We start from the raw sequence: 22,018 nt of genomic DNA, 5'->3' as shown, positions 1-22,018 counted from the left end.
TTAGCCTTAAATATATTTTCAAAAACAATTGGTGGTATTAAAATATATTTTGAAAAAAATGAAGATATATAAAAAGGGGCGCAAATAGGATACAAAAATATATTTATATATTAGTATAGTAAAAAAAATTTGTGTCTGCATTATGGAATTAAAGTTGTGTTTGTAGAGAATATATATTTTTGTCAATATATATAGATATATATTGTGGAAAATGAATTATCACTTTGTATCGAGCTTATCTATATTGTATTATTCAATTTTGAAGTGCAAAAGGTTTAAGTTGATAATTTAGTAGTTAATATATATTATTGAAATAAGATTTTTGGAATAGAGAGAAACTATCATATATTTTTCAAAATAATTGGCAGGATTAATGGAAGCTAAAGATAAAGTGGTAGAATTGATTTATATTTATTGGATATGTATGAATTTTTTGTTGATATATATATATTTTCCAGAAATTATTATTTTTGTTGATATATATATTTTGGAGAAAAAAAGTATATATAATGACTATATTATGCACCGGTGACTTATTTCTAGCATATAGTAGTAGTGTCTAGCATATTTCTTTTCGCGGGGTGTCCATTATTGATTGTTTTGAGAGTAATGTAAGATTTATTTAATAATTAATGTTTAGAATGTTTTGTATGATAATAGGGTTGGAATAATAAATAGAGGAACAATATATTGGATTAATATATTTATAAATAGGAATAATAATAGAAATAAATGAAGCGTTTAACTACACGTTGTAAATGATTTTGTAAGAGTTGAGATAAATTAATAATTGGAAATAATTTTGATATGTTTATTTTTATATTTTTTAAATACAAATGGAAGTAGAATATAGAAAATTGAGGGAATAGATAATTGGTATGGGGAAGAACTGCGGTGGAGATGTTTAATTATGATTTTTGGATAAAGTCTCTGCTGAAGAGGTGCAAATGATAATTGTTTTCATTTAGCAGAGTGAAGAGGATGACACTTCCTTCATATAATATATACAAATTAAGGATTTTTAACAATATGATATTATAAATTTAGAAATTATATTTATATTTATTGATCAAATAATTGTTTTTTAAATCAATAAATATTGGATTGATTTATTTTGAAGTTTATATATATTAGATAGACGTTAAGTATATATGATTTTCATTGGCTTGTATTAATATGAAACAACATAATTGATTTATACTCCGTATATATTAATTGGTTATACATAGAATTTTTATTTATTTGTATATATTAGATGCATGTAAGATTTTTACCAATTTGCACAATTTTTTCATATTTAACATTTTTGTTAATATATACATTTTTGAGAAAATTAATAAAGAAGTGAATAAATATAAAAAGAAAAGTATTGCATGTATTAGATGTGCATAGCATTTTTAGCGATCTGCGTAATTTTTTAATACTTAATATTTTTGTCAATATACACATTTTCGACGAAGTTAATGAATAAGCGAGTTAATAAATAAGCGGATAAATATAAAGAAGGAGCGAAAATTATAAATATAGAAGTAGTGTCGAAATTATAATTGTTTGATATAAATAACATATAGTATACGTTAATACAAAGCACCATTATTAATTTATATATATTAGATACACAGTAAAAACATATAATATTCATTGATCTGCATTAATACAAAATAGCATAATTGATTTATATATATTGATTAGATACACATAGAAATTTTATTCGTTCGTATGTATTAGATGTGCATAGGATTTTTACCGAACTGCATATTTTTTTAATATTTAATATTTTTGTTATATATACACATTTTACATGTAAGATTTTTAGGGATTTTGGAATTTTTTTTCATATTAAATTTTTTGCTATTATATACATTTTGGAGAAAATTAATAAATAAGTGAATAAATATAAAGAAGGAGCCAAAATTGTAAACAGAAAAATAGCCTCAAAATTATAATTATTTGATATAAATAACACATGTTATACGTTAATACAAAGTGATATTATTAATTTATATATATTAGATACACATTAAACAGATATGATTTTAATTGATCCACATTAATACAAAACAATATAATTGATTTATATATATATTAATTCGATACACATAAAATTCTTATTCATTTGTATGTATTAGATGCACATAGGGTTTTTAGCAACTTGCATATTTTTTGGTATTTAATATTTTTGTTAATATGTACATTTTAGAAAAAGTTAATAAGTAAGCGAATAAATATAAAAAAAATCATAGCAATATTGACGCGTGGAAGATAGCAATGAGGAAAACAGAAGATGGGTCAATACAACCTTTTGGAAGATAGCAATGACCGAAGCAGAAGATGGAAGAAACAAAAGGACAAAATTGATTGGCAAATTACAAACGAACCAAGAGAAAAGGGCACAATGGGAACAAAGCAACAACAAATGGAATGAGGACAAGCGCAACAAGAACCAAAGCCGCTGTAGGGAGCCTGGGAAAAGACCAAAAAGGATGAAATCAGCTGCGAAATCACAGCGAAACCGGCACAACTAACTGTAGGTGAGGCTTCGCGGCTTTATGTAGTTTAGGATAGGATGTGCTAGCCTAGCAATTATTCGTTTTGTCTATTCTCTATTCTTTTTTTTTTTTTTTTTTCCAAACGGCAACATGTGTCTATTCCCTATTCCCGTGATCAACTTCTTCTTCACGGTATGGATAAACTGCGAATCCCAAACTTTCACACTGCCTGGCAATCAGTTCAGCATCGTCACATTTTTGATAATACAGCATGTTGACCTCAGTCTGGACATATATCCAGCCGGGACCCAAGTCCTTCTCCTCCAACATCTGTATAAAATTTAAGAGTATCTGCACTAAGCTTACGTCATCCACCTTTGAAACTATCACATTCACTGATTTGTTACTGCCACATGGGATTGCAGCTTTGATTTCTTCCGTTAATTTTTTCTTAATCAAATAATCAGGCCTCGTTGTCAAAATTTGAAAACACAAACCCAATGCAGAAAATACATGTCTAGGTGGGAAGAGTCTTGCTACTGTCTTCATATTTTCAACATCCTCGTGGACTTGCTGACAGGCCTCATGGACAGAACTATACTCTTGTAGTAGGGTTCGAAGGTTTCTGTGCGTCATGCAGAAGTTGAGTTGTATATGTGCGGGTTCCAAGATGTCAAATTGAAATTCTTCTTCGCCATCTGATTCCCCGTTATTAACCTGGTGACCAACAATATTCTCAACATCGTCGCCGTTTCCGCCTTCATCATCTAAAACTCCCAAACAAAATAAAATAAGAAATAAAAATTAACCAAAGAAATACAGAAAAAAGGAGAGGAGGAGAAGAATGTACTTATGCGAGACTCCATGGCTGCAACGAGGGGAAGGGCAAGTAGGACTCTGGATTTTTCCTTGTGCAGGGTATGTGACTGCTGGACCGTTTTTTTCAAAGTTGGGCGGTTTAATTTAAATATATATTTTTTTTATTGTTATTGTTTGAGTGCGGGGGGCGTGCGGGGGCTGTTGGGTTGGGTTGGGTGTGGGTTTGAGTGATTTATGATGACGAGGCTTTCCTTGGGTGGGGGGGGGGCGGGGGTCGGGGGCGGGGGTTTTTGGGTTAGTGTTTGAGTGATTTATGATGACGAGGCTTTCTTTGTGGCGCGGGGGAGGAGGGGTTTCGGTTGTTGTTTGAGTGTGTTTTTTTTTTGGGTCGTCTTGTGTGTGTTGTGAGTGATTTGGGTTTTTTTTTTTAGTATTGTTTGAGTGATTTATGATGGCGAGGCTTTGGGGGGCGGGGGGAGGGTTTGGGTTATTGATTGGGTGATTTTTTTTTGGGTCGTCGTTGTGTGTGTGTGAGTGATTTATGCTGACAAGGTTTCTTGGGCTTTTTTTTTTTTAGTGATTTATGCTGACGAGGTTTCTTGGGCTTTTTTTTTGAGTGATTTATGCTGTCGAGGTTTCTTGGGCTTTTTTTTTTTTGAGTTATTTATGATTTTAAGACTTTCTTGGTTTTGTCTGTTGTGCGTAATCTTTTGTGACCCATTTTTACCCTTCTGCGTCTTTGCTGACCGCTTCGCAGCCCAAATTCTTCCCCAGCTCTGCCGTTTAGAGCGATCTGGAGCTCCGCAGCTGAGAAATCGGGTACATAGCCCACCAGAACTCTCCGATCCGACCCTGAACATGCTCTTCGCCCTTGCCCACCAACGATTCCCCATAACCCAATAATAGAAAAGAAAGGTAAATAGTGAAGTCGCAGAAGCATGATGACTCGGTCGTCGTCATCGTCGTCGACGGCGGCGGTGAGGATCAACATCGCCTCCAGTGCTCGGAAACTCGACGTCAACAATCGAATCGCTCTGGGATTCTACTATCGCATCGCCGATAATGTCCTCAAGCAGGTGAACTATGCACCCATGAGTATGCTTATGCCAGTACCGGGACAATTAGAAACAACAACTACTTATAATCCTATTTATTTATTTTTTGGTGAATTATGCATTAATTTTCACATTAGCGGAATACTGCGGAGAACTTGCTTGCATTTCAGCTGTAGACTTGCATATTTAGGAGCAAAATTATGATTAGCTAGAGTTTTTAGGACTTGTCAAAGAAGAGCAGATGTTTCAGCAATTTTGACTTGTAGGTTGAATGTTGAAATGCTTCTAAAATTGAATTGCTTAAGGTGTTCTGAGTTTGAAAAATTGAAATGGTTAGATTGCTTGATTTATTCATCCAAGGTCTTAGCTTTGATGCACAAACACTTGATATTGTAGTATGGGCAGAGGATAAATAACTAGAATAAAGTAGGGAACTTTTCAACTCTGGGAATTTTGTTAAGGAGTTTGTTGGCATTTATGCTCGTGTTCTATTTCATATCAAATGGGTGCTAAGTATAGTTTATCGGTTAGAAACTAGTTCCGGGTCGCTTTGGAAATGTGCTTTGAGTTGGACTTTGATATAGGCATGCTTTGTTGTTCCAGTGAAGTGGTTGATGTGGCTGCAATGCTAACAGATTATGTAAGAAATTTGGATGTAGTGGAGCTCGGATTTGAAAATAGAAGGCAAAAATGAGGATATATTAGGATTTCAAGGTTGGGGGCAGGGGGAAGAGGGGCAAGGCTACCCTCAGTTTTGTGTTTCTCTTTTGCGGGATATTGGAATATTATTGGTTTCTTAAGAAATCAGTTCAAAGATTTTTTTTCCTTTGCTCGTGTTCTTTGATAGTTGCACATGGGTTCAAATTGAACCTCAAACTTGGTTGAAGCAGCATGACCAAGGCTTATATATACTGTGATAATCACAACCATGTTGTCAATTTGTTTGTTTTCAAGTTTGCACTGTCAGATGTGTAATGGTCTTGAAACCAGCGCTACACTGGGCATGAAACAATTATAAAAGAACCTGAGATATGAGAGAGCTTGCAGTGTCTGATGATTTATGTATACAAGCACGAAATCAACAGAAGAGAGCTTATACGACACCGCAGTTCTAGCTGTTGTCGTACTAGTCTTGCCATTTCCCATTTCCTCTATTATTCTTGTATAATGCTGTCCTGGTTTTTTAGTAAAATTAATCCATTATCAATTTTTACTAGATATATGATTGGATATCCATTATCCATTAGTTTATGTTCTTTCAGTCTCATCCTTTGCGACTTTCAGCTCTTTCTTAAAGGAACTATCAAAGACATAATCTTTGTTAATCAAATGCATTCGAATTGTATAAACTAGCAGAAGTTTATGTGCATGCGCATCCTTTTTTTTTTGGCTATAAATGGACCCAACAAAAGCTGACACTTTTTGTTGTTTTAGGCTAACATCTTTCGGGAAGAGGATAATATAATTGATTTGTACATTATGCTCCTAAGGTATTCAAGGTGAGATTGAGTTTTAGTGACTTAAGGTCAGTATTTGGTCGCTTTGTGTATTGTGTTCCCTGATTGGCATGTATTGCTATCTAGTTTGGTAGGAAAATGGTGCTTTCAAGTTTGTGGATGTCTGAAATTCATTTTGAAGTGGCACATGTAATTGACCTTCATTGTTCTTGTGTTCTAGTTTGGTCTCTGAGACAATACCATGTCATCGTGATTATAGAGCAGCTCTGCAAAGTGACAAGATTTATTTGAAGAAGGTACACCTGTTTATCTGCTCCTGTAATTGTTTTATGGGTTTATACCTGACAATGGTCCTTTTTTATATGCAGAAACTAATGAATGCCTTGGCTGAGCTTGAGAAACTTAAGCCAGTTGTTCAAAGGAAGCTTGAAGACATTAACCAACAACAGAGGGGTTATCAGCCTCAATTGAATTTGTCACTTGTTAACCATCCTGGTAAACAGCAAAATTTGAATAGTTATGCCATGACTAAGGTAACACTTCCTCTATAATGTGGACATCACAAATCTCAGATTTAAGAAACTATTATTAGAAATTCTCGTCTTCTTTTGATAGACTTCACCATACGTTGCTCGACAATACAATCATCAAGCTCCAAGTACTCAGCAATGGTCTCTTACTAAGCCAGTAGATGAACAGTTTCGCCAAATGTAAGTCTTCTACTAGGAACTCACAAGCTTTGTTGGTTCAGCTGCCTCAAAATGTAGTAAAATTTTATGTAAAGCTAGGTATTTTGTCCTTTGTTATATACTTGTTCTTGCTGTTTCTGTACTTCTCTAAGCAGATATTCCTTCTTTCCAAATGTTTTCTATAATTTGTTGATATTCATGAAAAATAGGACCAGAAAAGTTGCAATTCTGTGTTACTCTTTTAGGTTTAAGTGATATGTACGGCTCTGATGCTTTATATAAATGTTGATAATTTCTGCATCACATTGCTGTACTAAATGAATTTCATCTGAATAACATTACAGTTCCTGAATCAACTTTATTTGTACTAGTGTAGACATTTTAAAAGTTCATGAGACCGTGTTTTCCTAATTTGGGTGTACTTTGATGTTAATAAGCATCTTTTTTTAGGCTCGTCTGATGTTTGTATTAGCCTCCATAAATTTTTTTTCTCCATTATGCATTACTTACATTTATCACTACTGTAGAAGATTAAACATTCCCCGTCCAAAGGAGGAAACTCTTTCCAGACATTCCGTTTTCGGCCCGAATGGGCTTAATGGGCAATGGCAACCTCCACCTAGTGATACAGGGGTATGATGATTTTCTTCTTTGTCTTCAATTTCTCAGAAGCCGATAAAGTTTTAACTCTCATACTTAATGCAGGTGCGCTATCCAAGTAATATAGACTTTTCACCTGTTGAGATCCCAAGGTTAGGCTCCAAATGGATTTATTGTCGACTATTATTCAAATTATATCTCCATTAGTGTATGATTTCGGTTGAAGAAATTAATACTTATGTTATGACAACTTTACAATGGAAATTGATTAAAACTTTCTTGTGGGACCTTACATATTTCTAATTAGTGTCTCTTTTGTCCTTTCTGCTTATGCTAATTAATCTAGGACATTTGCTGATATTTCACGAGAAAGCAATGGCCAGAAGCCTGTGCATGATGGTACCTCAATAAAAAAGCATGATAACAACTTAGAATCTGAAGTATCAAAATTGAAACCATTGGACCTGGAAAGCAAAGATGACAAAAAAGATCAGGTTGAAGAACCTGATTCCTTGATTTCCTTTGAAACAATGGAAAGTCCTGTGCAAACGAAAATCATCAGACAGCCTTCTCCTCCTCCTGTTCTTGCTGAGATACAAGATTTGATCCCATCTACTTCACCCGCAGTTGTGGACAGGGATTGCGGACTGACTTCTAATGCTGATGGTGTCATCTGTGCTGAAGCTCCTCTGGAACTGCATATTGTGAGGATCTTTATCAACTTTTTTGTGTTTTTCCCTAATTTTTTGGTGTCCCCCCCCCCTTCCCCCTCCTTGTATCAAACTTGGATTTCTTCTGGGATGTTTGGTTGTCACCTGTGCTCTCAGGCACCTGGTTGGAACTCTCTGGAGGTTAGATTAAATAAGGAAATTGATAGTAGATTATTCTATCTATGTTTGTTTTGACAGTCAACTGCATTGATGGACAGTTTTATGAGGCTGGCTAAGTCAAATACGGACAAGAATTTGGAGACTTGTGGTGTTCTTGCTGGTTCACTTGTATGTGACATCAACTTAATGGCACAGTTGACCTGATGTTCCATGTATTACTTGTTATCTTAACAGATTATCTATTGTCATTGTTTAATTTGTTGTGTACAGAAAAACCGAAGATTTAGTGTTACTGCTCTTATCATCCCGAAGCAAGAATCAACATCAGATTCGGTAAGTTTTAATGTCATTTGCCCCTGCCAACCCTGTTTAAAATGTTATTCTCATTTACTTGTTTCTCTGAGCAGTGTCAAACAACAAATGAGGAAGAAATATTTGAAGTGCAGGATAAGCAATCTCTTTTCCCGTTAGGGTGGATTCATGTAAGCGCAATTATTGGTAATTGAAGTCTGGTTGCACTTTGTTCAACTTTCGCATAATATTACAATGACAGATGACTGCTTTAGGTTGATACAACAATTTAAAACCTGGCATGCGTTTATTTGCAAATATTAATATTACCATCTAGATATTAACTGAGAGGTCTCCTCTAGATATAATTTTGTGTAGTGGAATTACCTGTCTGAGAATATATAAAAAAGATACTTGGGAACACTTGTATTTACCTTCAAGAACAAGGACAAAAATCTCTGCTGTCAACTTTTTCTTTGGAGTTGCTAGCTGATAATTTTCCTTCAAGAGTTCTATTTTATTAATTCAACCTAAACTTTTAGAGGTCATTATTCATTTTTAAGTATTCAAGTAGCTGATAAATTTGATAAACGTTCCTGGAACTTTTTTGCTTTTGGTATTCACTCGTTGATTTTTTCGAAGAGCTATTTTTAAAAATTCATAGCTCTTCTTAATATGTTCTCAATTGCTAAAGAAGATCAATTGAAAATTAAAGCTGCATTTCACTTCCATAAGATGAGGCCAGAAAAAGGGGAAGGAGAATTTGGTTTGTAGCTGCAAGGATCTGTCAGTTTCTTTAGTTAATCTTCTTTAATGTCCTAAACATGTACAACTTGTCAGTTTTGTGCAATTATAATTTTTGGAGTTATTGATTGCATGATGTTTATTCTATTGCAGACGCATCCCACACAATCGTGTTTTATGTCATCGATAGATGTTCACACTCAATACTCTTATCAGGTTTTGTACTCTCTTAAGACACCTCATCATTATCCTTACACGGTTCCGTATTCTTATTTTTACTTTCCTCATCTTGTTTTGGTCTGTGGAAATTTATTTATTTTGCATAGAGAAGTTGGGATTTAGCACGCTATGCCTGTTCATGCTTCCACCTAAAAATCTTCTCTGACGCTTACACCAATATAACGAGTTTTTGAGTTGTTTTTGATCAGTTTAATGCTCTTTGTCTTGGAAAGATTTCACTTCCTATAGATGCTGGAAATCTGTTCTTACACTCTATTGATTTCCTAAACAGATCATGTTGCCCGAAGCTATTGCAATTGTGATGGCGCCGAAAGATGGCTTGAGGTGAATGTAGTAGCTATACATACTTTGATAGTTAAAGAAATTCAATTTGATTACGAGTAACTCTAGATTTTCCATCATGCAGAACCCATGGCATATTCCGGTTAACAACTCCAGGTGGCATGAATGTCATAAGGCAATGCCCTAGACGTGGTTTTCATGCTCATGACCCTCCGTCTGATGGTAGCCCAATTTACAAGCAATGTACAGACGTTTATATGAATCCTAAGCAGAAGTTCGACGTAATCGATCTGCGATGACAACGGTTACACATTGTTTCATTTGATTTGCAAATTTTTTTACTCCATAAGTGAATTTGGTTTTGGCCGTGGTGTTTGGTCCATCCATGAGATGTAAAAGTACACTCTCGTGTAACAGTAAAATATGCTACCTTCTTTGCAATTGTGCAGTAAAAAATATGGAATTTCATATTCTGGTACCCTTGCGTTCATTTAATTTTTTTTTTTTTTTGTTTTATAATAGAAACCTTCAAATTGTTTACAGTAGAATTTAATTGACTTATCATGGAAAAGCACACAAGTAACCTTCTTGCACAGAATTACAAGGCGCAATGGATCTAACAGGTACCTTGCCAGATTCACGACTGCAACACACTAGTTGGAGAAATGCATACAGCATTGGATTCGGTTCAAGCATTCCTCTGTTTCTTCTGGAGACAAAGTAGTTGCAAAAAAGAAGTATCAGTGCTTGGATAATGTGCAACAGTTGCTGTTTTAATCATTTAGATCAACAGCTTGTGTTGCTGTTGGGCATTGATAAGGACTAAAGAGAGGTCCATTATTCCTCTGATATGTCTCTAAATTAACGATCTTTCGCTTTCCAGACTCGAATCGAAGCATTTGGGGAGGGAGCAAAAGCATAACCAGAGAGACAAAATCACATTCGTTTTTTAAGTGGTTCTGTTTTCTGGACATCACAACAACAATAATCCGCATTCCATGTGCACCTTTTTACAATTACAATTTGCGGTCATAGGCAAGATTGGTTGGACATGTTGGATTGGTTTAGTTGCAATATTTTTGATTTGCTTCCTAGTGCTTGGCCATTCGCAGATAAAGTTGTAGTCTTATGCTCTGCTAGAAGATGCTTATAGGACCCCTTATCTGGTAGGGGTGGGGCAGTCCAAGGTTGTGGCTAGGCGAGGGGGAAAACACTTGCAGCAAAGGAGCCATGTCTCTTCATTGTCTAGGTAGACAGCTCCCACACATGACAAGTAACAATTGTGGCTCACCTGTCAAAACTAAAACAATGACATAAAATAGCGGTGATATGCCTCCCATCGTTCTCCAACATGCCCTACTTCCCATGCCATAGGTGCATCATCAGATCAGTGACCTCGAGTTCACAGCAGCCGCAACAGGGCTGCTCTGCTTAACCCGTTTGGATTGCTATCTTCTCAACTTTTTATAGAAAAATATACTGTAACGATCAGACGTGTGTGAGGTAAAAAAACGATTGAAAAATATGATCACGAAAAATGTAAACATAATTTGTTGAAAAGCTTCAATCCAAGTTCTGATAAAATTTTGTAAATCAATCAGTCGTGATTATTTATTAATGTTTTTCTACAATATTTATAGTTCAGTCGTATTCATGGGGTTCAAAATAGTGATGATGCACTTGCCAATTTTTAGGCAAATGACTAGGTTCAGTTGTAGTTAATCCCAAACTCGTTCAATGATTTCAATATATATGGAATTGATGATCTCCAAATACTAATATCTTGATGTCGAGAGCATGAAATAATGCTGTTTCGTGTGCAATAATTGTTTCGGTATCGTGTTGTCTTTGTTTCACGTATTCTTTTCTGACCACCAAAAAATATATATATATATATATATTTTTCATGCCTTAAAAGAGAGAGGAAAAAAAAACTATGATATCTTTTATTGTTGGAAGTTGGAACAATATTAATTGCTCATCTGACATATTCAACTTAGATTAGATTTTGACACGTATCGTGTACTGAATAATAGTGTGGTACACTTCAAAACTTAATTACGTAATTAGCAAAGCATGCCAGAACTTCATTAATCAATTGTCGGGGATGATCCTATGTTAAAAAGTTAATCAATTTGTCTTCTTCGCTCGACACGTTTGCCACTCGGAGGCAAGTATGCTTACATGATCTGTCCAAGCAAATGATTATGAGCTAATCTAACACTTGAAGGCAAGTATGCTGTTGAACTGTGTGGTTAATCAAATCAAACCCATTCTGTGAAGTCTTTTTAAGTCTAATAACAATAATTTGAATCATAAACAGGTGAAGGGACCCCAAAGCCTACAATTTCTACATTTGCACATGCCACTGTAACTGGTTATGAATTATGATATTAACAGCTCACTAGCTAATCATTGCTCCAAAATTTTGTGTTAAATCCAAATTCAAATGTCCATGTATCATCTAATTTAGCATTCTAATTGCTCCAAAGGCCCCTGTCAAACTTTTCAACTAGTTTCAATCAAACGAAACTTCATCTTGAATAAAATATCATATCTTATTCCCATTATCTCGAAGTTTATTTGCTTTTAACTTGATCTTTTTCCTTTAAGTGAGAATTCTTGAATTCAGAATCTCTTATTTACAATCTCTTTTTCGTTACAATCCAATGCAATCCTCCCCCACGGTTAGACCCTGTTGTTGTTAATTTCTCCCTTTGCGTGGTAATTTAATTTTTGTTTCTCCTAATAAAATTTTACGAGAGTGTTGAACTTGAAAGTATGTGACAATCAAATCCACTGTTTTTAGCCCATTCCCATTAATGAATTTGCTAGAAAAAACAAATACTCACCACTCAAAGATATATAATAAAAACCCAAATTACAAGAAACCTTGATTTTGTTTTGTTGGAAAAGAAAACAACTCCAGTCGGTTGTTGAGATGGCAGGCCACCAAAACTTCAATCATGCAAGAAAAAGGGGTTTAACCACACCCCTACCTTTTTTCTCTCAAAATTGTGTATTTCGATGCTCATCCTGTTTCAAATGTACATACATGCATATACACGTCATTCTATTGCAGATACAAACACTGAATCCGAAGTTCAGTTATGCAGTAGACCTTGCAAATGAAGGATAGGTGCTGTTACTCAATACTTTTTTCAATTTCATCAGCCATAAAAAGAAATTATGTCATTAAGATGCAACAATTCCTCTTGGTTGTCATACTCTGTGTCGGTCGGATGATGAAATAAGAGTTTTTTTTTTAGAAAAAAAAACTTTTGAATTGCAAAAATTTCAAATGTTTTAATATGTGAATCACTACGATTGTTAAGTGATATGGCAACTCACCATCGGACCCAAATCGAGGAAATGGTTTTCTAAAGGAATTATGGAATTTTCCTAAAATGATTTATTACATTGGCTTTTTATTTTTTAGCATGTTATCTAATACTGCTCGTTTGGCGACATTTCAAAAGATTCATTAAATTATAGAGTAAATCTTATATATATTGACAGTATATACACTATTACAGTTGGATGCATGATACGTGTACAAAATTTGGGTTTGAAATTTAAATTTGGATTATGTGTCATGCATCGAACGGTGAAAGTGTATACACTGTCAGTGTATAAAATATTAATTCTAAATTATATAGTGTCAAATTTGGCAAATAATATAGAACTAAAGTAGCGACGGATATCTTAGTAATATACAATAAGGTGGCTTTTTTATTCTCTTAGATATGATCAGAAAAATCATGAAAGTTTCAATAATAAATGTATTACAGAACAATTTTCACTAAAATATATTTTGATCCATTTGTTTTTATTGACCCCTCGATCGGTTTGTTTGGATGGTGTTTTATTTGCTAAAATTATTTGTTTACATCAGTAATATATTTTTTAACTACTTTTTTATCTCACACTCTATCACATCAAAAAAATGCTACACTGTTCTTTTTTTTTTAAAAAATAAAATTATCCCAAATAATCTACTAAAGTGATATGGTATTTTGCTAGAATCAGCTCGAAAGCCACCGAGTCTTTTGCTTTAAATGCTAATCTAGTGCTGCCAATGCTTAAATACATGTTGCTCGGATCAATCTTGTCATTTAGTATGGCATACTATTAAGCAGTATTAGATCTTCAATCGAGAAACAGGACATTGTGAAGATTCAGAAGAAATAACACATTCTGACAATTATCTCAGGATCACAAATACTTACAAAAGATTTGTCTTCCTAAATAAGTGGCAACAATTTTTTCAATTTTTTTTTTGACATTTGGTTCGGAAGTCAAAAGCCTACAGAGTCAATAAGCACCAGAGTTTAGCCAACAAAAAAGGAGGTTTAAGAGTAGATGATGAGGTGCTTGTACTGACTGACTGGTCTACTACTTAAACTCCTCAAATCAGTTTTTCTTTGCCGTTGCAAGAAGGAAACTCTGAGTGCGATGAAACTTTTCTACCACCTTGCATCTCTCTCTTCCTCTTTTTCTGTCTTTTTGCCTTCTCCTCTACTCTTTCTCAAACTATTCCTTTCCCAAAACAGTCATAGTTGGAAAATTCTCTGATCTGTAGTCACTGAGCACTTGTAATATTTATCCATGAAAGTAATCCTAGCAGTCCACCAGAAGCCCCAAAATTTTGACACTGTCAAAGCTCAGCTGACGTTTCTTCTTTGACTTGTTAAACAATCTTGTCACTTTTCTGTTTCTTCAAGCGGCTGTCGTTCCACAACTTTTTTGAATCCTTAAAAAAATTTTTGTTTTCTAAGTACAAGAATCCCATTTAGATTTATCCTGGATGCGCTTTTTATCATCAGGTTTCCCAAATTCTTGAGGCAAAAGTTAGTTAACCATGGCAATTGATACGAGCACAGAGAATTCAAGCTTGAATACAAGTCCAAGAATTTCATTTTCTCATGATCTTTGCCAAACAGATGAGGCCGCGGCTGTCGAAGATAAACCTTATCGCCTAGATTCTATGCTACAGCTTGACTCAGACTCGGATGATTTTGCTTTCTGCATCACCAGCAATAGCACTGGGGCTCATGAAACTTCTTCAGCTGAGGAGCTTTTCTCAGGTGGCCTAATTCGCCCTGTGCAGCTCCAAGAAAGGTTTGTTCATACTCCAAAAAATGCTTCGAAATCTAAAGCTCAGGCTCACCGGGTGCCTTCTCTTCCACCTCTTCCGTTTCTTCCTCAGGCAAATGGAGGCTCAAAGCAAGAGATTTTGCAAGAAAAAGAAACCACCTTGACAAATATTGAAGCAGAGCAGAAGAATCAATCAAAATCTTTTTGGGGTATCAAGAGAAGTAGTAGCCTTCATTGTGACAATAGTCACAAAAAGAGCTCATTTTGGTCATTACCACTATTGTCTAGGAGCAATTCAACTGGTTCTGTACCAAATTCAAAACAGGGCTTGAGGGAAAGTCAGAAACAGAATGCATCTTCCAAACAGCAGAAGAATCTTATGGGGATTTCTGCTTCCGCCTCTGCAAGTGCAAATGCAACATCAGCCCCTAGCTTTTATGTGTATCCATTGTCACAAAAACCTCCTCTCAGGAAGAATTATATGGGGTCTAATGGAAATGGGATCCGGATTAGCCCAGTGCTCAATGTGCCAGTTCCATCATCTCATATTTCCAAGGGAACTGCCAATCTTCTTGGTCTGGGGTCTTTTTTCCGAAACGGAAAAGATAAGAGGATGAAAAAATGATGATACTTTTGCAGTTTTAGCTGTAACATCATAATTCACCGTTATCTCCGAGCAAATGAACCATCTTGCAAGACCTTTTTACACGGTAGGTCTTAATTCAATCTATGCTAGCTAGTAGCCTGAAGAATTTGCTCATTTTAGGTTGTTGATGATGGATTGTTATATGCTAATGGTACGCTAAACATGCAAATTTTTTGCCATATGACATGGTCAGAGATTCCACCTTGTCATGCTTATTAGGAAAGTAACCATCTTTTGATGAATTATATTGTCAAAATTTTGAAATATTATTGTACAAAGATATTTGATGAAGAAAAGTAGAGGGATATAGAGAATGGAAGATTTGGAATGGTCATGGCAGTGCATATCCGCATGTCACGAGCTTGGGGGACATAGAAGCAGGTAACCTTTATTCAAGGGCTGGCCTTTTGCTTCCCTCTTTTGGTTCTCTATGACATGCTCTCCTCTAGATTTTCGAGCCTGCAGCTTTCCGGGTCTTACTCTGATTAGATGTTTGTAAATCATGTATTATGGGAATTAGGTCCTTCTTTCCTTAGATTTGCTTTGTCTTTGCTTTTTGTTTGTTTCTGAGGAATGTGATTTATGCGTTAATGACTAGCGGATTTGGAGGACCAAATCAAACAGGAAAAGCCCTTCTAGGCTCTTTTAGGCTTTAACCTACTTTTATATTTTAAACTGTTGCGGGCCATGCTTTGGATACCTAACTCCATACTTTCCTCTTTGTTGAAACTCGAATAATGCCTCTGGGATCGATGAGTGAAGCTTTACATCAAGTCTTCCCAGTTTGCAACTCCAGCTTTTTTGACCACCGGATCCAGAGGAACAAACTACAGTTTGTACCAAGTGAGGGGCAAAGAAATCCTTAATAGGCCTAACTTTTCTATAATCTTTAATAACTAGCAAACCTTAAATGCTTTTGCCGACTGTGATCATTCCCTGAATTATTGAAGCCTTTGAAGGAATTTGCTCGGAAGCTATTGATCACGCCAACAGGTTCATAATTTATACTGTATCATTATTTTCAGTCCATATAACATGACAATAATGCATGTCAAGTCAAGCTATTAATGCTTCAGCTCCATGAGCTGAGCTAGTTACTGCTTTGTTTAGTGCCATGTAACCAATGCTGAAGCTGAAGAAAACTAGAAGAGTCCTTGATCAGATAATTTTCCGACAGTGAGTTATTTCTCTAATCTGTATTGGACCCTGTTTTCGGCTATTGAATGCAGAAATCTCCTTCCCTTTGTCCTACAAATGTTCCAGGTATCAAGAATATGACGAGTTTTCACTTGACATTGATTGATGTTGTATCCTTGCGTATGTAATGTGAGTCAGTGTCCGTAATATATTGTTGATGTAAATACTACACCAACTTCAAGCCCTACCATACCATACTATTTCAATAGTTCCCGTTGAACCACTTTTGAAAATGAACCGTCAAAATTTGTTGAAGGGGGTAAAACAACCTGGCTATGAAAAACCCGTAGATTTACTACTGAGTTGCAAATCCTGCTTTGGTCCCCAGGACCCAAAAATAAAATTTGAATAGTGGAACATGGTGCATCTGCATTTTGCCTCCCACTGCAAAATCAGGGGGCTAAAGAATCCGTTGATGGAGGGCAACCAGAATTCAGTAGACATTTTTCTGGTGTTGGTTTGACTACCTTGGTTCTAATTTAGGTTTGTAGACTCAGCTGTGGAGCTTTTTTCATTAATGATGCAAGAATAGTAAACTTTTGGGGCGAAAGCACTCGTTTCATACCATTCTCAGTGGACAGAAAAAACTGTAGAAAATTCTTACTTTCTGGCAGTCAAAGACCACTAGCATCAATCTTACGGTCAATTGTCGAGACATCTGCGTCACGATTCTCTTGTCTGTACACATTTTATCGCAAGTGGTTGAACAAAAATGGTTGCCACCACCCTGCCTGTAGTCTCTAAAACTGGCTATATTTTTTATTGTATTCTATTCTAATATAAAGGAAGAGGAAGTCAACGGAATTTTTTCGTCGAAAAAATTTATTGAATTCTTGACCTTTCACCTCTACTAAGACTTAAATGTCTTGGTGGTATCAATAGTCCAAAAGGCTGTTGGCTCTAAAAATGGCTACTGAGCCGGTGAATTTGGGCATGAATTGTGAAACTTCTATAAGGAAGGAACTTGTTTACTAGTCAATGGTTCACCAACGACAGGTTCAATGAATAAAATTTCAGAACGCCAAAGGTTCCACCATATGTTCAACATCAGTTCATTAATTGTTCGTGACATTTAAATCTCAGGCTGCTAACCCTTTGAATCGGTGGCCTTGCCATTGATGTTCGGACCGGATTGAACAATTATACAATAGACTCAATAAAGAAAAAGGAAAGAAGAGTAAAAAAAGAAACAGAAACTGAAATTGCCATTTGCCACCCCCATTCCACATTACATACGTATTAGCTTCTCATTTCCTCTCGTACATATGTACCTATGGTGCTGGTTTGCAAGATTCCCAAATCCAGCACCTGCGTAGCACCTGGTCTGCACAGATGTAGGACCCTCCCTCTTCCAAATGGACCAAATTTCAACCATGAGTTTAGATATGAATTCAAAAATTTCCAGTACAGGATCAGTGGAGTGCCTTTTACCTTGCATGCACAAAATTTTTATTGGAATCAAGAATGTGCATAGGACAAGAAAGAAGTAAAGAGAGACTCGTCCACGTGAACGCATCCCAGTTCAATCCACTGAAGTGTCCTATCTACCTCTGTCTGAGGGGATATTCAAACGAATAGTCCTATAAACCTGGGGATCATTTTGACCAAAACTTTATCTGATGCGTGTAAATGAATAGAAGATCATAGGCATAGCTTCGTAAGGTAATGCATGACTCTTGAAGGTAAAAAGTAAAACCGTATTTTCTTGCTCGAAACAAGACAATCCTCGATGCATCAGAAAGGGGAGGCACAAAAAGGACAAGGTCATATGAAGATCAATTACCTACTGCAGGTTACTATTATAAAGGACAAGGCATAAAAAGGGACTAAGTTCTTCTTTTGGTTTGGGCTGAATGTCAAAGATTTGGGCTCCAATGCAGTGAAAAAAATTCAAAAGACATGTCCAAGCACTCCTTTGATCTAGTCAGATTTTTATACCTACTAGCCCCTTACATACTGTCTGTTTAGGCTCCCCTTCTTCTAAATTAAAATAGATTAGGTTATAAAAATGTTATCGTCACAGTAAAAAAATATATATAAAGATCAATTACAGCTACATTATTGTACTATTTCTTGTAGTGTAGCAGGGTATATACCTTGGTCACGGCATATGATTCACTATCCTTAATAAGAAAGATAGGCATTGCTTTCTGTGACTAACTCCACTTGCTTCAAGAGATGGATTGAGTAAAAATCAATCCAACTCTGTAGCTTCGATGAATATGGCTTTTTGAATTTTGTCTCCTTTTCAAGGGTGGCAAAGCAGAATAATTAGCCACGCATCATTAATGCACCATGCATACTTGGAATTTTTAGCAATTATTTTTTGTTGGGGCTCTGTTTTTTTCTTTTTAACTAAACTCAAGAGACGTACGCTGATACACGTCTGCAAGGAGAAAATGCCGTAGCAACATCATCAGTGGTATTGCATAATTACCTGGACCACCTTCACTGGAAAAATGTACTAGATTGGGTGAAATGTTTCTCGGATAATTCAATGTTCATTAATGACAATCATATGCTCTCTAAGATAGTAAGTTGTAGGTGTCTAGATTTACTTACCTTAGTTTGGTTAGCATTTTCTGGGCAATCTTCCTTCTTGGTTTTTGGGTTTTTAATTAATGTTTTTTGAGGGCTACAGAAAATTCAATAGCTATTGTTTCCTTTTTTTATTTATTTTTAATAAAAATGATTTTACACCTCATAATCAAGTCACAATTAAGCCGTATTTGTTTTATAAAAACGTAAACACATTCTCAATCTATTTTCATTCTACTGCACTAGTTATTCATGTAAATTTGACCTTGTATTATCTAAGCGATGATCTCTACTTTACATCCTAGATTTCCATCCTTTTGTTAATCTATTTTAGGACAAAGCAATTTCTTCATTATATTTTTATACTACGCCAAAATCAAAAGGAGCAAATCTTATATACACTGACAGTGTATATACTATCACGGTTAGATACACGATACACATGCAAAATTTGAGTTTCAAATTCAAATTCAGATTATATGTCATGCATCCAATGATGAAAGTGTATACATTGGCAGTGTATAGAAGATTAATTCAACCAAAAAATCAAGAGAAGAAGAGATAGTGCCATTGTAATGTCAATGGCTAACCTTTCAAGAAAAATAGAGTATTTGGATTGGAGATTATTTGGGATAATTTTTTAAAAAAATACACATTTTTTTGATGTGATATATGTGAGATAAAAAGGTGGTTAGAAAATGTATTGATGATGCAAGTAAATCAGTGTATGTAAATAAGATGTAAATTATGTGCAATTCAAACAAACTCGTGGATTCGTCCGTGATTCACTATTTTTTATTTTCTAATAAAATACGGTAGTAACAGCTGAGGAACAGAGCTGTTCATTTCCTATTTCGTACGTTATTCATTTTCCCCATAATTGCTACATAAAATTGAGATGTCCGAAAAATCTACCCAATAATGAAATTTGGATTTGTACGTTACTTGTCTACTAATTATTGCACAAAACTGTCAGGTTACATTCACGTTTATGTCTTATTGGAGCTTCACGATTTCCAAGTCTCTGGTCGAAGCCGTTGACGTCCAGCCCAAGGTTGAACTTGCAATTTTCCCTGGGTTGGCCCAAATAAAATAAATGTCGGTCGACGAGTCCATAGTCCTAGGATTTGGTTAGTAGTCCCGGCCGAGACTTTGTAATCCAGTCGTAAGCTTTAAAAAAAAAAATTTCAGTGTAAGTAAAAAGATTCGAACCGAAATATCCAGTTGCTTACACTTTCTTTCCATACAAAAATTATGGGGAAAATCGTCAATTTAGTCGTCAAACTATTTCACTAAAGCCGATTTGATCCCTTAATGTTTTATCGCATGAATTAAGTCCTTTAACTAAAATTCTTGTGCCAATTAAGGACCTATACGGTGTCGTCACCCAAAACATATGTTTTTATACCCAGAACAACGGCGAGACAGGGACATTTTTGGAAACACAAAATACAATTTTCTACGGGAGCAAGACATCGATCGTTTTGGGACCGGTTTCAGTAGTATTTCCAGCTTCTTTGCACATTTGCTTGGATGAAGATTTCTTTTCATGCCTGGATAACGGAATTAAGAAATCTAGCAGGTCTCAACGAACAATATTTGAAGTTCCATTTCTGGAGATCGTGCCAGGCAAAACGCCTGTGCGTAATGCAAATACATAGCCAGCTTTACTTGAAATTTACTGGAGCTGTTAGTGGGTGTGTGTGTTATTCAAACTAGTCGGGGAGGAGAAAGGAGATGTGTTTCAGTGCCAAAAATGAATCTAGAAACTAGAACGACTCCAATTCTCATCCAACATCTAGAAAAGAAAAGGAAAAATAGAAAAAAAGCATAAAAAACACTAGTAATTTGCAGAAAATTTATCAAGCAGATCAAAGTTTGATACTTATCAGATTGTACTAAATTTGAACACCACCTCATTGATACTCTCACCTTTTTATTTACTACCAAAATTACTGCTTAGAAGAAGAAGCTTTTGGAGACAAGAAGCCAAGGATGCCAAGAACTGCTTTACCATCATAAGAACATGAATCTAAAAATATCAAATACGCTTGGGAATTTACCAGAAAAGGCTTCTTTACTAGTTAATACTATTTGTAAAAATCACAAAAAAAAATTTTCTATTTCTAAAACTTATAACACTAGTTAAAGAGAAAACAGGAATCACAATCACAAGCTTCTCAACTGAAGGCAAAGTTGATAAAGTAAAGCCGACCCATTAATCATCAGCCTATTTTAGCATCCAGGCCGTCCTCAAATCCTGTTAAAGACCTCAAATGCCCAGGCATTTTTTGGGCACACACAACCGGCTTGTTGATGAGGTTGCCGTTGTACTTCTTGACATTCTCCGGGATGGCTCCGGCCTCGTCGGCGTCCCCCTTGGAGGGCCACCCGGTCTCGGAGATCTGGATGCACACTGCGTCGTCCTTGAACCCCGGGGACTCGACGGCCAAATAGACGGCATCGATCTGGGCGAAAAACATATTGTCGTAGTGGAGATTGGTGGCGGGATCGACGATCCCGGGGTTGGTCTAGAAAAGGACGAACTCCAGAGGGACCTGCTTGGGGTTGGCCTTGTAGGCGAAGTAGGGCTAGGCATTGATGAGGAAAGGGGAGCCAGTCTTGAGGTGGAAGTTGAGGATGGCGGTCAAGCAGGGGGAGAGGTCCGGGCGGAACTTGCCGACGGAGGGGCGGTAGGAGGTCTGAAGGACGACGAGGGAGTGGGCGGTGGTGACGGAGACCTTGTCCTGGAGGTTGAGGGAGCAGAGGGCGGAGTAGACGCTCTGCATAGCGGGGAGGAGGTTGGAGGAGAGGAAGGTGTCGTTGATGGTGAGGACCTCGTTGCCGACGGTGATGCAGGTGATTATGGTGGCGGGAAGGAAGGGTTGGACGTTGGCCTTGACCCAGGCGAGAGCTTGCTTGGGGTCCCTGGTCTTGGAAAGGTACTGGTACTTTCGATTGAATTCCTCTATCTTCCCTTTCGTCGGAAATTGTATTTTGTGTTTCCAAAAATGTTCCTGTCTCGCCATTGTTCTGGGTATAAA

General features: G+C 36.1%; 2 protein-coding genes across 2 annotated transcripts; both read left to right on the top strand.

Moving 5' to 3' along the window:
- The first annotated feature begins 4,065 nt into the window (after positions 1-4,065).
- Positions 4,066-9,974, top strand: LOC113768805 (AMSH-like ubiquitin thioesterase 1). The gene is made up of 14 exons (XM_027313301.1): positions 4,066-4,384; positions 5,798-5,862; positions 6,041-6,116; positions 6,189-6,353; positions 6,436-6,530; positions 7,037-7,142; positions 7,215-7,261; positions 7,456-7,813; positions 8,018-8,107; positions 8,210-8,272; positions 8,347-8,421; positions 9,128-9,190; positions 9,486-9,538; positions 9,621-9,974. Exons 1-14 carry the CDS (start codon positions 4,247-4,249, stop codon positions 9,793-9,795), a joined length of 1,569 nt encoding a protein of 522 aa, XP_027169102.1. The 5' UTR covers positions 4,066-4,246; the 3' UTR covers positions 9,796-9,974.
- Positions 9,975-13,913: 3,939 nt separating this feature from the next.
- LOC113767434 lies at positions 13,914-15,454 on the top strand. Its single transcript, XM_027311537.1, has one exon. It carries the CDS (start codon positions 14,358-14,360, stop codon positions 15,216-15,218), a length of 861 nt encoding a protein of 286 aa, XP_027167338.1. The 5' UTR covers positions 13,914-14,357; the 3' UTR covers positions 15,219-15,454.
- Positions 15,455-22,018: the final 6,564 nt, after the last annotated feature.

This window comes from Coffea eugenioides, chromosome 4, assembly GCF_003713205.1.
Source record: "Coffea eugenioides isolate CCC68of chromosome 4, Ceug_1.0, whole genome shotgun sequence".
In the NCBI taxonomy this organism is placed as follows: Eukaryota; Viridiplantae; Streptophyta; class Magnoliopsida; order Gentianales; family Rubiaceae; genus Coffea; species Coffea eugenioides.
The sequence above is the reverse complement of the archived record's forward strand: the minus strand, read 5'-3'. Positions and strand labels throughout refer to the sequence as shown.